At 36.4% G+C, this 15,754-nt stretch overlaps 1 protein-coding gene across 1 annotated transcript; it reads right to left on the bottom strand.

Annotated features, from left to right (window-relative positions):
- Positions 1-14,257: 14,257 nt before the first annotated feature.
- Positions 14,258-15,494, bottom strand: LOC143589672 (protein WHAT'S THIS FACTOR 9, mitochondrial-like). Its single transcript, XM_077070367.1, has one exon. The coding sequence runs from the start codon at positions 15,389-15,391 to the stop codon at positions 14,258-14,260; it is 1,134 nt and encodes a 377-aa protein (XP_076926482.1). The 5' UTR covers positions 15,392-15,494.
- Between the last annotated feature and the right edge of the window lie 260 nt (positions 15,495-15,754).

The following is a 15,754-nucleotide window of genomic DNA, read 5'->3' on the forward strand; positions in this document are numbered from 1 at the left end:
TGAATATGATGAAGCATACAACTGCCCTTAGTTGATTCACACTGGCATGGACTGTTTGATAACCATTGCCTTGTGTTAGCGATTGTTGATGCCTAAGGTTTAGCTCGTTAATCAATCTGATTTGATATTTGACAATTAATCTGTTAAGTTAACATGAGATGACTTTTATTTACTTTCTTGAAACCCGCGCGTGATTTGCCCTGCTTATTGATTGAACTTTGCTTTGTTTAACTGCTTTATTAATATTAAATCCAAACTATTTGCTAGTGTGATCAACACTTTTGACATTCACTTCATAATTCTTGAAATTGGTTGCATATTACACTGCCCACATACTCCTCGTGGTTCGACATCCTACTTACCCTAGCTTGCTTAGATGATTAGGAACTTATTATTAATTATTTTTTACTAGATAACCACAGTCTAGCATCAACAACCCCTTCTCTAACACAAACACCCACTCAACATGTTCAATCACAGCCACAAAGAAAAGATGGAAAAGAAAGAAGAAATTCAGAAGCAATGAGGATTGAACAAGGCAGTTCAAGCTCGGGATGAAAAACGATGCTGACTCAAACCGAGGAGCGAAACTAAGAGGCTCAACTTAGTGAGCTAGTGGTGTAACATTTGCTATTTTATTTTTGAATCTGAAAACCCGACCCGTTTGAAATTTTTAAATATTATTTTATGTTCATTTATATTAATTAGGAATTCTAGATCCATTTTCATGCTTAAAATCGCTTATTTTACGTTTAAATGACATTTTATAAAGTTCAAGGGTCAAAGCTTAAACTTTTAAAAATATGATTTTTTTTTTACTTTTGTATTGTCGCGCATCGCGACCAGTTTGTAGGTCTTCCCATCACGTAGTGCGATGGGTGTGTAGACCATGTAATTTGTTTTTTCGTTTTTTTTATTCGGAGGACCTTTTTCACGTATTTTCTAGCTTATTTGATGTTATTGTAGTTAAATATTATCCCTCACTTATTTCCATAGCTTATCTCACAAGTTTCATGATTTAATTGATTAATTAGAGTTATTTAAACCTAAACCCTTGATCAATTCATTCATAACCTATACCCTAATACCTTTGCCACACTTTAAATTTATGTGATCTACATGCATCTAAGTCGAATTCTAAGCTAGAAATCAAGAGTTCTTCCTTCTTTGACTTTCAAAAGTCATCATTCTTCATCTTCTTTTCTTGGTTCTCCAATCTCCATTAGTTTTTCTGGTAAGTTGTCTGCATAAAAGTTGTGTATTTTATCTAACTAACAAAAGACTTCTATTAATTTTATCGGTCAGAGGGGTTTTGCTAGTCAATTTTACTTTCACCCATTTAGGGTTCAAGCTAATCTATGGGAACCAAGCTCAAGCTAATCAAATCCACGTATACCAAGCCCAAACCAACCAAGATAACCCAGCTCAGTCTATCCAAGCCCAACTTTCTCAAACTCAACCCAACCAAGCTAATCAATTCAATAAAGTTTATCAAGTAACCCAGGGCGCTCCTGCACGTGTTTTTAACATCAAAGGAACTTCAAGCAACCAACAATCATAGGGTTTTGTCACTTCCTAGGTAAATACCCTCAAAGACCCGATATCGATAAAATCATCAATCAACCAAAGTTCAAGTTTTCAAATACTTGTACGATTAGTCTTTTCTTTAATTTCTTTTTAAATCAATAAAGATCCATGTACTAAAATTTCAATAATATTAATAAATTTTATTTCTTCCGTTAAGATGTCCATTCTATTTTGATTAATTATATAATATGAAATACAACTATATTCTCTATTTGTGTGGACCGGAGACGAGAGAAATCATGATTTCATATGATATCCATAACACCATGTAACATCTTGTTTTCTCGTTTCGGTTAATAAAATAAAAATATTAGTTATTATGAGTCGGGCAAGTGTTGGGTTAAATAGATATTGGTTATGGACTTGGATTAAAAAAGGAAAGAAGAAAAGACCATGGGCTTGAGCCCATGATCTATAGTATATAAACCATACTTATGCATTAATCAATTCATTTCCACTAACTCCATCCACCATAAAAAACACACACTTAAACTCTCTCTCTTATTTCTCTCTTTCTCTAGCCGAAACCAAGAAGAAGAACCGATCCCAGCCCGAGGTAATGATAGTATGATATTGTATGGATCCAAACCCGCTAGATCTAGTTGCGAAACGACGAGCCGACACCCTCAACCGTTAAAGTCACGAGATCCGGATGGATCGGGTATAAACCGGTCAAAAGATGAGCTTAGGGGTCACCCTAGCTCAGATCTGGATCGAACGGGACGAAAAACGATGAAAACGGTGCGAAAATACGTTTTTCCGGCAACCACCCATATATCCGGCGATGACGGCGCCGGAAAATGTGTACGAGAATAAAGGAATGTTAGTGAATGTTTCTGACATTCTCTGACCTAACCCTAATTCGTTAGCGGGAAAATAACGAAGTGGCATTAATTCGTCATGACCATTCGTTAAGTTGAAATAACGAATTAAAAGCAGTTCGTTATAACGAATTAGAAGCAGTTCGTTAAGTAATTCGTTAACGGAGAACTGACGAATGAACCCCCAGTTCGTTGTAAGGGAAATTCGTTATAAAGGTTCAATTCGTTATAAAGACCAGTTCGTTATAAAAGTCCATTCGTTATGAGATAATGAATAAGTCAATTCATTATGAACCCCCCCCCCCCATTCGTTAAAAGAGATAAATAATGAACTAAAGTTTGAAAGAATGACAAAAAGGTCCCTGGACTTAAAAAAGAATGGATTAATTACAAAGAAGACCTCGAACTTTATGAGTTAGCAAATAAAATAATAATTTAGAATTCTAATAAAAAATATGTTAAGACAGTTAATGGAAATAAAATTTTTCAAAGCTAACCTGGCAGCTTAACCCCATCAATTGGCTCTGCCCCTTGGACCCTGCTAGGGTCTGCCGCCCCTAGAACCCCGCTGTCAGGGGCGCTGCCCCGGACCCGTGTTCGTTGAGGGTTATAAATAAACTAGAAACGCGACATGGGTAGTGATAGTTAATTGATACGTGTAATTGTTATACAGTTAGTCACGCTCAGCTAAAGAAAGGAATAACCATTAACGGTGAACGTAACTGAGTTCAGGTGAGTTTCTAGCCCCATTTCCTTGTTATGTTTTCGGGGCTGTGTGCATACTCGATGTGATTAGTTAATACACTTACCTTGAGTGGTAAGTGTATAACTTACATGATTTATGTATGAATGAAGGCTTGACGATGCATGAACGATCTTCGGATATTGCATGTACCGTCAAGGGATAGTTAAAAGATATAATTGTTATATATGATGTATGAATGATGTATGTATGCATGGAAATTATGATTATGAATATATATACAGGTATGGTAGGTTGTATAGAAGAAAGGGAACCGAGCCCTAATAATTCTCGAAGCAGAAAGGGAACCGAGCCCTAATAACTCTCGAGGCAGAAAAGGGAACCGAGCCCTAATAATTCTCGAGGCAGAAAGGGAACCGAGCCTAATAATTCTCGAGGCAGAAACGGAACCGGGCCCTAATAATACTCGAGGCAAAAAGGGAACCGGGCCCTAATAATACTCGAGGCAGTAGGGCGTAATGCTCTTTAAAACGTAGAATTATGTAAAGTAAGGTTTAACATAAAGTATGAAAGAAAAGAAAAGAATGAAAGAAAGAAAGTATTTGATAATATGTGTATGCAAGAAAGGTAAGCAGGTGTAACACCGCGTCTTTTACCCTTAAGTTTTCAACCTAAAAATACTAATTTAGAAAGTATAGGGACCAAAAATGAACATTTTGAAAACTTCACTCATCACGAGACGGGGCAAACTTAAGCCCATCGCATAGCGCGATGGCCTTTCTGAGTCAGTGGACACGTGTCCAACCACGTGTCAACACGTGGCACGATATGACAGGCCACGTGTTACAAGCTGGTAAGCCGGCGTTAAATTGCAACGCCGCGGTACGTGACGGGGTAAAGGAACCCATCGCGTACCGCAATGGGGTCCGGAATCAGCCTATAAAAGGGGGTGACGGGTATTGAACCATTTCATCCCAAACACACCTCCATTTACACACACTTAACCTTGAAAGGCGTGCCCCATTGCCGTACCAAGTCGACTTGCCATTTTCTCGTAGTTCGTGCAAGGAACGAAGTTATAATCAAGCTAGCAATCGTATAATCGAGTAGATCAAGATCCTGCCTTTTTCTTATTATCAATCTAAGTATCCAATCTAAGGTAGGAGTTATGTTTAAGTTATTTGAATTATAGCTTAGAACGATCAATCAAGGCTATGGCCTTTAACCTTGAAAGGTTTTATAAACATTCTATAAACATTCATAAACGAGTTTTAATAAACGTTACTTCATAGTGAAGTAATGTCAACAAAAGATATATTTTGACGGGCATGTAGTAACTATAAGGGTGATATCATTAGTAGTAAGTTTCTTTCCTAAGGAAGAGTAATTCGTATAAATCCCAATCAACCGAGGGACCCGTTTACTTACCTGGAGAAACTTACCAATGTGTTATGACCTATAAGCCAAAGCATGTTACATCAAACGTCACATAAAAACTAAGTGTTTTTCATTCACAATCAAAGATAAACGATTTCAAGGTTAAGACTTACAATCATAGCTTAATCATTCAAAACATACATACGAACCTATTTATGTATAGGTTAAATATCATTCACAATCAATCAGTCTGTCAAGGTTTCCAACACCGACGGTACAGGTGAATACGTTCAAACCTTTAATAACGTGAATACGTTAACCTTTTCAATCAGTCAAAAACATATTTATACTCGATAAGATGAACGGGTGTTTGTCTCGACGAGTCAGTCAATAAGTACATGAGATTATGTGATCTCTAAAACTTTATAACACAAAGTAGAGAATAAAATCAACTCAGACCGAATACACTTGTGTCTTGATCCAAACATAACCATTCAGCCTAATCATTCAAAGGCTACGTGGCCGCAGGCTAATGGTCATAACTAGCTTCCCTTTAAGGGCTACGTGGCTCGGGAATAATTGTGTGTGTAGGGCAATGGTACATAGACCAGAAGTAGAAATGCTTCTGCTGAGCTTGTAGAGAAAACTATATTTGTATTGTAATGTCATTCAAATGATTTATAGAGTCATACGTGTTCACCAGCATATAGCTGACGTATTTTTGCAACCCATTGCAGGTAATTAAGCATAAGTAGCATTAGCAAGGATTGGAGTCTTAATGAAGATAGAAGAGCGTACAAGATGGCTCCGTTTTTTATAAACCAAATCCTTGTAATATGAAACATGTATTTTGAAAACTAATACTCGGGTATATAATTCCCGAGTAAATTTTCAATGTAAATTAATGTTATATTCAAACATAAAGTCTTCCGCTAAAAATTAACCCAATACTCTGATAAATTTACAAGACAGGTACCAACTTGTGGTCACACGCCTAGGCCCTAAGTCGGGGTGTGACCGCAGGTTATATAATTTGTATCTTCGGGTGCATATGTATAAACATGTGATGTACTGTATGTTACCTGATTAACTAGAACTCACTCAGCGTAGCTGACTTTTAGTATGTACGCAGGTGAGTGGGATGAGGCAGCTAGCTTGAGCGGGGTACATGGCAGATGAATAAAGGAGCTGGCATCTGATGACACAAGTTGTTTTATGAATTTATGTTTATTAGAAAGACAAGAATGTTTGATTAAAACAAGTTATGAATTATCACGTAATGTTTTATGAAAGTTTTAATAATCGAAAAAAGTTTTATTTAACTCTGATGTTTAGAACTGTGTTGATGAGTAAATCCAACGTCCAACGTGAGGCACCGGTAACGGGGCCTTACACACCAACTATCTATAACCAAGTATCTACGAGCATGGTCATTGAAGGCATGCTCAACAATAGATATCGGAACATTGAACTTAGTTGCCAATATAGTTACCTTCAGTCATCGTTATGTACTAGAAGCGGTACAAGTACAACCGTTTAACCTGTCTAAAGCAAATCCTGCTTCCATATATGTGTTGACGCTTATGATATGTAACCCCAAGACGTAAATTCCAAATCCCTTCCAATCATAAAATCCATTATTGATCTTCAATGCTCCTCCTTTTTCAGCTTCTTATGAATTAATCTCGCAAGAAAACCTTGTGGAACAACGTGTTTACCATAGGAATTATGTGGTTATGCTTATTTAGTTGTGTAATAATTTATTTAATTATTATAGTCCCTTTAACCCAAAACAAACTAGCTATGTGGATCATGCGAGGACTCTAATAATTATGGGTGCACAAGTATATATAAAGGTCTCCGCATAAGAATCATAGTGAAATCAGTAGTGTATAATAATTCATAACCTAATGTGATTTTCGGTCAATGAAACAAATGCAATATGATAAGAACATGGTGGATACGCCGCTGGTATATCCTATATATAAGTTCTCTTATCGTATTTCATTTGTAACTTTTGCCGCACTTGAAGATCTTGACCATTGCTCATGCGCCCTTAATTATTGTGTTCATTTTATTTATGTAATGTATTATATCAAGTGGGTGCTGATATTTTTTTTCTTCTCAATCATCCTTTATCAAACGTCTTCAACGTCGCTCAAACCTCATCGTATCTTAAGACTCGTTTATTCACCCTTTACTCATCAACTTCTTTTTAATAACGGAACAAAATTTCCAAAAGTAATTGAGAATACTATGACATTCCTCAAAATTCTTTTTTTTTCAAAAGCCTGAACCTATTATATTTAATAAAGATTTGGTTGTTTATTTTATCAATAGTATAGGTTTGTCTCATTTATGTTTGTTAAAATTTGTTTTTTTAGTCCTTGGTTAGTTGAGTAGTCCTTTAGTCATTTTGTTAGTGTAGTTCCTGTATTGTTTCCATATTCAAACCTAAGAGACCTAGATGAAATTTATCTTAATATTCTCTCCTTCACATCTGTAATTTAATCGAACTCAAGAAGCATGCCATTTTCATCCATTAACATCATATTTACCATCCTTTAATATGGTTTTACTCATATGTAAGTTGCAACAACGGTATAATCCTATTCGCGCGTCTAACGACTATAAACGATCTTCAATGTGTATAATGGACTTTAATTTGGTCATAAACCTTAAAACGTTTTTTCGGTTCTTAATTCTTCAAATTAACTGATTGTATGAATAATTACTAACCCTCTAAATCGTCCCTCTGATCTCGTCGCACCCATACACACTCTCAATTTCATTAAACAAGCTCTCTGAAATCGAACTCAACTTCGTGTCGTGAACCGAACTCCTACGAGCCATATCAGCCTCAATTCGCCATTAGTCAAGTACGTTCTAGTGTGTTTCTTGATTATATTCTAAAAACCAAAACAAGTATGTTGATGGTGCACTTTGCACTTTGCCCATTTGAGAGTTGCCTTAGTATTTTTGCAGGTGTGGTATCGGGTCAAGACAAGTGTCGTCAGTTTCGATGACTCACATGATATGTGTCGTGATCTGTACGAGTGTATGCCATCGGTTTCCAGGTGTCACGTTCAGTAGTGAGTCAACTACCATGTGTTGAAAAGTGAGGTGAGTCAGCCCACCACATGCCAACGCGTGAGCTCACCTAAATACTGATAGTGATACGTGTTCAATGACACAACACACTTCACTTGCTATAAATAGAAGGATATTTGGGCAGATTGAAGGAAGCATCGACACCGACACAACTCGCAACACATCACCCAACCTCGCACCACAATATAGTTATGTTTGTTCGTTTCTGACTTACATGATTTAGCTCCAGGTATAGTTCGGGTGCTAGTTAATCCCAGTTGTGCACACTGCTTTAGCTTTTGTACCCTGGGAGATAGATGGATTCACCTGGGTGGCCTGAAATATGTTTTAAGGGACCTTTGTTAAACGTAAATCTTTAGATAACACTCGTTTTATTTAGTTTTCATTTTCTTATGTAGTCATGTTGCCTTTAATTTCGTGTAATTTAATTTTATGTAATGTAATTTTTCTTTTCTTTGCACTTGTATTGTAATCAATATTGATGGAAATTTAATGTTTATTGTTATGCTTTAATTTTGTGAACTGTGGTCCTACGGTCTCAAAACAAATTTAAAAAACAAACATCCGTTCATGTTTTGTTTTTAAATTTTTATTGATTATTTTTATTTGCAAGTTTTTTAAAGTTGTTTCGGTTTTATGTAAACCGAACTTTAAATTTTCTGGTTTTAGTAAAAGCCAATACATATCTTCTATTTTGATCTCGTTGTAGAAATGGCTGACACTACTGCAGCCTCCACCACAGTTAGTACGAGATCCATGACTATGGGAACTACGATTTACACCACCATGGGATCTACGATTACCACCGCTATGGGACAATTAGTTGGTAACAATCAGCCCAAGCAATTGCAAACCATGCTGAAAAATAGAAAACATTTTCTGGCTTAAACTTTAAAGCGTGAAAACAAAAGATGATTTTCTACCTTACCGCTTTGAACCTTGCGAGGTTTCTGAGAGAGTCTCCAACTAAACTTGATGAGGGCGCCAACATTCAAGATTGGTTGCTCTTGATACTTGGAAGCATTATGAGTAGTCATTTTTTTTATTATTTTTGTTTTTTGTAATTTCATTATACATTAAATATTATGCATTCTAAATGTCATCACTCATTGTTTTATTATTTTTATTTTGTTAAAGAGTATATTGCAGTCTAGGGTATGTTTAGTTGGGAGTAATGGAATTGAGGGTGATTGGAATGAAAGAAAGAATGGAATGGACAAGGAAATTGTAACATTTGTTAATTTTGGATAACTTGTTTGTACGACTAAACTGTAAACCGGCCCGATTTGTAAACCGGATCTTTCGATAATATAAAATAATGGGTTTTCATGTTAGATAATCATCTCATAATTGTCGGATTTCAAAAACACCTTTTTACGGCTTTTAAAACGCTTAAAACGCATCGAAAACGACCAAACGACTCGCGAAATGAAACGGACCAGACCACCCCCCTGACCACGCCGCGCCGCGCGGCCAAGAGAAAGGGCATGGTCGCGCAGCGCCTCCCCACCCCTGCACTCTCAATTCCGGAATTTTATGTTTGTTTGTATTATTTGGCTTGTTTAAACCTTTTAAAAAACATGAAAGTCTTGGTATAAAACATAGAAATAAACTGTGACCATTACCCTATATAAGCAAGCTTATCCTCTTCATTTCATCTTGTTCATTCACTTGTTTTCTCTCCCAAACAAAGAACACAAACTCCAACTCTGCAAGGTTTCTTAATAAACAAACAACAACCATTCTTTAATTTTGTTTTATTACTTACTAATTGAAGCTTGTGGTACAACATATATATAATATGCACCCCTTGTTTCCTTCGGCTTTCACCTTCTCCGGCCATGGTCGGTTGAGGTGATACGCTACAAGGCAAGGCTACATGGAGGACTCATTATAGTCCTTGATTATACTATATTTCTTTTAATGCTTACTAGTCTTGTTTATATTGTAAGTAGTTTAGTTTCTAATTCATGTTTAAAGAGTTCCATGGTATTGGGTATGTGGTCACTAGCCTTGGTTTTATCCCGATTTGAGAACCGAACCAAAACCGAACTCTTGTTTACTAGTTTTGTTTTAAATGTTAAATAAACATGTTTATGTAAGATTTGAATATTATAACTTCTAAAATCATTTCAATATTCTATGGTATTTGGGTATGTGGCAATCATCCTCGGTATCATTCCGAGTCAATGACCGAACCAAAACTGAACTAAACCGAGTTCACTCGCTTAAGACACACAAGTGTGTTTTGGGCCACCGAAACTTATCTTTTCTTCAAGAATGTATTTTAAACTAATTTTAAGTTATTTTCTCAACATAATTGGTGTGTCGGAATCCAACTTGATCTTATAACAAGATTGGACCGGTGAAACCAAATACTCGCTTAACGGACGTTAAGGTTCTTCACAATAGAACTATATACTTGTTAAATCTTTTGATTTTTATTGAGTTGTCTCATAACATTTATCACTTTGGAAAGTTGACTTTGAGTTTAGTTAATTATCTAGACTCAAATTGACAAATCCGAACACTCGATTAAAACCTCGTTTTGGTATTTATATAACAAAGGGTCTTGCAATAGTGCATTATAACCCACATAATTACTTGACACAGGTTGAGTAATATTTATGAATGGAATACCAAGACCCGGTTTCGTGTAAACTTATTTTTCAAGAAACATGTCTTTCATTTCTCAAATATTTACATTTTAAACCATAAACTTTATTTATTTATTTTAGTTGTCATATTTTACTTTAAACTCTTTCAAGACTACCTACTAACTTAAGACCCATTTAATCTAGGTCTTGCTCTTTAAACCGATCTCCGATTATTCACGAATCAATCTTTCAAGTTACTTAGTTAGCGTGAGTACATTTCATCCCTCGTTTTCACTTTTATGTTTTGGGGGTAACAACATGCATACTTATCCAAAACAAGAACGATTTATAATACTCTATCTTCAAACCACAAACTTTAGAGTGTATAGAATATTTGCTCTATTGTGTGTTATATGTTTCATATGCTTTACAAGCACGAGTGTTTATTTTATGTTTTTGTGGAACGCAATAAGTATTATCATACGCACCCCTAACTACTTAGCCTTGTGCAAGTAGCATAGGGCATCATTATCCGAGTATGTCGGTTGTTACCGGTTAGAAAGGATATTCATTTACATATGTTTTATATCCACGATCGATGCTTTTATTTATAGTCTCATATACGTTTTTGGATTTCGCTCGTATTATATATACTCAAAACTATGGAATTGCTCACCAACATACGTGTTGACAAATATTATTTTATGCATTGTTACAGGTTTGATTATTACTTGACTTGGAGTTTGAAGATGTCATTCAATTTGATACCACTAGGTTATTAGAAGAATGAATAATATTTATTTCTTGTATTTGGTGTTTATTTGTATGAACAATATGTGTTACTTTTGTGATTGAATGAAATTACTGAGTTTAAATATTATCACTTTAATAGTGTATTGTGTTCTTGAGCAATCCGTTGCACCCGGCATGTTCCGCCGCCTTTGGTCGGGGTGTGACAGAAATGAAATTGATCATTACTATTCATTTATTATATTTGGTTAACCTATGGAATGGAATGACTTACTACTTTATGTTGTTTGGTAGCAAAAAAAACACATGAACGAAATAGAAATAATAAAAATATTTGTAGTGTTTGCGACGGTGGTAATTAGGTTGTTGTGACGATTGTAGTAGTGGCGGTGACACAAGTGGTGTTGGCACTCAGGTGGTTGTGACGATTGTAGTAGTGGAGGTGATGGTGGTGGTGGTGGTGGTGGCGGTAGTGGTGGCGGCGTCATTGGTGGTCAGATGGTGGCGTCGGCGGTCAGGTGGTGTTGGCGGTAGGGTGGTGGTGACGGTGGTGGCGGTGGTGGTGTTGATAGGGTGTAGTGAAAGAGGAATGGAATGAAAAGAAAAAAGAATGGGGTGAGAAAGTATAGTTTTTAGGGAATGAGATTCCATATATAATGGTTGATTCCATTCCTTCCCCAAATTGTAAGAAAAACAAACCCTAGATTTACAAACCTAATCCATACAAATTTAAAACCAAGTATGAATCCATACACGATCAAACCTGAACCTAGTCATACCCTATCCGTGTACACAAGGTTGGGCTTTTTTTTCAATACCCGTACATGAACTCTATTTGGTTTCTCTCGATACCCGGTTTTTCAAAACCTAAACATACCCCAAACCCGGTTCCATATTCGGAACCAAGTAGTTGAAAACCCCGATCCATGCACCTCTAGCCAGTTGTGCCAAACGAATAATAATAAACAAATTCACAAAAAAAAATGTGGGAAATACCACGATGCTTCAAAATAATTAAACTAATTTATAGAGAGTGAATTACGATTTTCTTCTATGTGGTTGTTCAAATATGCGGTTTTAGTCCAATAGTTTCAAATTTGCAATTTCGTTTATGTGGTTTCATTTCACTTGCAATTAAACCTGATCTCACTAACCCCGTTAAGTCTTATAGTTAAACTCATCGTTGTGCCCCTCACGTGAGGGGCAGTTTTGTCTTTTTTTTCCCAAATACATCCAGCCCCTCACGTGAGGGGCTTGTGAATTAGAGTTGGGGTTTATTTTGGGAAAAGAGGACAAGTATGCCCATCATGTGAAGCGCACACGGATGGGTTTAACGACCAGACTTAAAGGGGTTAGTGGGGTCTGGTTTAATTGCAAGTGAAATGAAAGCAAATGAACAAAAATCGAAAATTTGAAACTATTAGACTAAAACCACATATTTGAACAAACCACATGAACAAAAACTGCAGTTTACTCTAATAGCTATATACTTCGGCTTCAACAACTTGTGAGCAAACATTAACTTGCCAATATTGATGTAGATAGTTATGTTCTCGGGTTTATATGCAAGTGAAATGAAATCACATAGACGAAAATCGAAAATTAACTATTGGATTACAACCGTATATTTGAATAAACCACATGGACAAAAACCACAGTTTACACTAATAGATATATACTTCGGCTTCAACAACTTGTAAGCAAACATTAACTTGCCAATAATGATGTAGATGGTCAGTCATGTACTCAAGCACCACACTTCATAGCTACAGTTGTCCCATTGTGTTATAAACTTGTAATGCATTGGCACTGAATTATCCTCGGATTGAGCCCCCATGATCAAATAGTATTCAAAGGCATGAGTATAAAATGCGATACAAATACATATATTTCACTCACTTTGATGTTAAGGGACCACAAATTCATTTCACTGACACATGATAGATAACATATTTCCACTGCTCAAAGTAGGCTTACATTGCACTTCACAAAATTCAAATAAAGGCTCTTGAAAGTTTGGAAAATAACTCACGGGCTTAAAACTGGTAGAACTTTTTATTAGATGTGCATAAAAGTTTACCAAAAGTAAGATCAAGTTCTGTTTTCCAAGATTCAAATATCATACACCAACATGAGTTTGAAATTATCAAAATCTCGTGTTCTAAAGTAAGAAACAAAATGTCACCTTACTTCAAGCACAACTGGGCCATAAATTCATACAGATATTCAGGAAATTAAATCAAGATAGATCGATAGGGGAGGCTCGATGCACCTTTAGCAACTTACTAGCAAACTGAAACTTTTCCTCCAACGTAATCGCACCAAACGAGTAGGGACGAATAACAATCTTTTTTAGGAAAGGGGAACAGGCAAGTAAACACTGTAACAAAGACGGTTCATTCTCTGAGCCTTTCAAATATTGAAACATCACACTTTCAAGCTGTGAAAGCCAAGTTGTATTGTAGTCTATCTACGTGAGAATGCGAGACAACATCCTGCAAGAATAGCTAATTAGCATTCAAATGCAAAACCATATATGAGATTTTACACGAAAAGCAATATGATACATACCCAGTTGTGATTTCAAGACTCTGTAGATTTGGGCAGCTCCTAATCAATTCAAAACCACATGTTAACTCCATACCCTTGTCAAAAACATATTTTTGATAATTTAAGAGCCTTGAGGCCGGAAAAGGTGGTAGAGAAGCTCTTGTTAGCACGCACCACCTTCTATCAACTACAAGAAAAGTAGAGCCCGCCCTTAGTTACCTTGCAGCGTTGAAAATCCAACTCAAGCTCTTGAAGTTTTGGAAGAGAACACACAAACTCAACGATTGTACTGGGGCTTGTGATCATCCTAGCGTCAAGATCACACAATGATAAAGATAATACTTTGAGATTTTCAAGCTTTGCAATCTCATCTAGTTTGACTTTGCCTTTCGGGCATGTATAATCCAGTTTCAAAATCTCAAGAAAAATGAGTGATTTACAGAAATAAAACAAAACAAAACAAATAATTTCTACAGATAATAATCTATCTAACCTTCAAAGAAAGAAAGCAGATAGATTCGTTGGTCTCCGATTGAGTTTCTGGTAACTCTCCTCAGTTTCTGGCAATGATGCATTCATTTGATTTGACTCACATCCCCTGTTTCTGTTTCTCTCTTTTTCTTTATTATTTATATTCTTGTTAATTTTTTTAATTGATTTTCTGTGTCCAGTCAAGTATTTTTTTTATTAAACATAATAATAACAAGCAAAGTCGTTCTCTCCCTGTTTGAAGCCGAACCTGTTTGGCAAAACACTAATCATTAACATCCTTCAACATAACCACCCACTCGCTTATTAACGCCGTTAAATAACCTCTTCGCTTTCACTTTCTGATTCATAAGATGAAGATACCGATACCGAATCCCCATCAACAAACCCCTTTCGACTAACATATCCTTCTTAAAACTCTCCCTCAAGACCACAGTTTGCGTCCGAATCTTATTCGAAACATAAAAGATCCCGGGATGATGCACCAAAGCCCGTTTAAACCGAGGCCCGAACCCCAAATAATCCCCTAACATCAACAAATTCTCCTTTTCAGTCTTTTTTGATATAAAAAGATGCATTAATTCATGCAAAACCGCCACTGTGTACTTCTCGGCTTGATCAGTATTTGGTGATAAAAAGAATCCATCTTCATACGGTGATATGTAAGGCAGATTCTGCCATTCATGCATCCAGATCCTCACTTTCTTTTCCAAATCAAAACCTTTTGGTAAATTAATCGGAAACTTAATCGGAATTCCCTTTTTACCCGCACTGTTTATCTGCAGATCCGAGGTTGCAAGATAGTCTCGCCACATCACCAGCTCTAAACCAAACATGTTTGAATTCATGTTACAAATCTGAAAATAATCAGGGAAGTCGGGAAGTAATGTGAGGATAAAATCATGTGGCAAACCGAGGTCGAAGCGTAATAAATCAATAATGTTTAAGGGAAGTTTTCCCAGACGTGTGAGCATTAATAATTTTGTTAATCGCTCGGCTACATCTTTTTTGTAACTGGTCGAGTAAAGAATCTTGGATTCTTCGTTGTGAATGGTGAGCGCTGGCGGGGTGAGTTTGACGTGAGGGAGGGAGGATGGTTTTGTTGGTTGGAAGACTTGAAACACGGAAGGGTATTTTTGGAAGAAATTAAGAGCGGTGGTCGGGAGGTTAAAAGTGGTTTTGTAAGCGGATATGGTTGAAATGGGGATGGTTTTAGAGGGTTGAGAGATGATTAAGTTTTTGAGTGAAATGATTTGTTTTAGGTTTTTTTCTTTTTCGACTGCGAAGTCGAGGTATGGGTCTCGGACCCATTTGACTCGGGCATCGACAAACGTGCGAACGGGTTGCCCGTAAAAACGAATGTAAAGGCGGTTGCTTAGGATGGCGGATCGGGTAAATAGTGCCATTTGAGATACCCTTACCAAAATGTCTGGTAGTTGTCAAGAAACACAGGCTGAGAAATCATCAAAACTACACAATGTTCCTGCAAAGTTAAGATTAAAAAACATTAATAGAGGCGAGGCACACAATTATCTGCTATAACAAACCCTATTAAGGTAAACTTTGAAGAAAGATCATTAATAATACGAGGCAATCGGAGGTTGTGGTGGTCGATTTTAAATCTGGTCGGAAAATCGAACAGAGAAACCTTAATAGCATTAACAAACCTCCTAATTATCGGCAATTGTATCTACATCTAAACCCTTAACAATTAAATTAAACACAAGAGCAATAAGCATTAACAAACCTCCATTTCGGTTCTCTGCACA

This window comes from Bidens hawaiensis, unplaced genomic scaffold (assembly GCF_021521415.1).
Source record: "Bidens hawaiensis isolate Kalapana, Puna unplaced genomic scaffold, B.hawaiensis_p1.1 tig00037710_1, whole genome shotgun sequence".
Classification (NCBI taxonomy): Eukaryota; Viridiplantae; Streptophyta; class Magnoliopsida; order Asterales; family Asteraceae; genus Bidens; species Bidens hawaiensis.

Bases quoted from the DNA above. Each gene is read 5' to 3' on its own strand.
- LOC143589672 (XM_077070367.1), bottom strand. From the start codon at position 15,391: ATGGCACTATTTACCCGATCCGCCATCCTAAGCAACCGCCTTTACATT.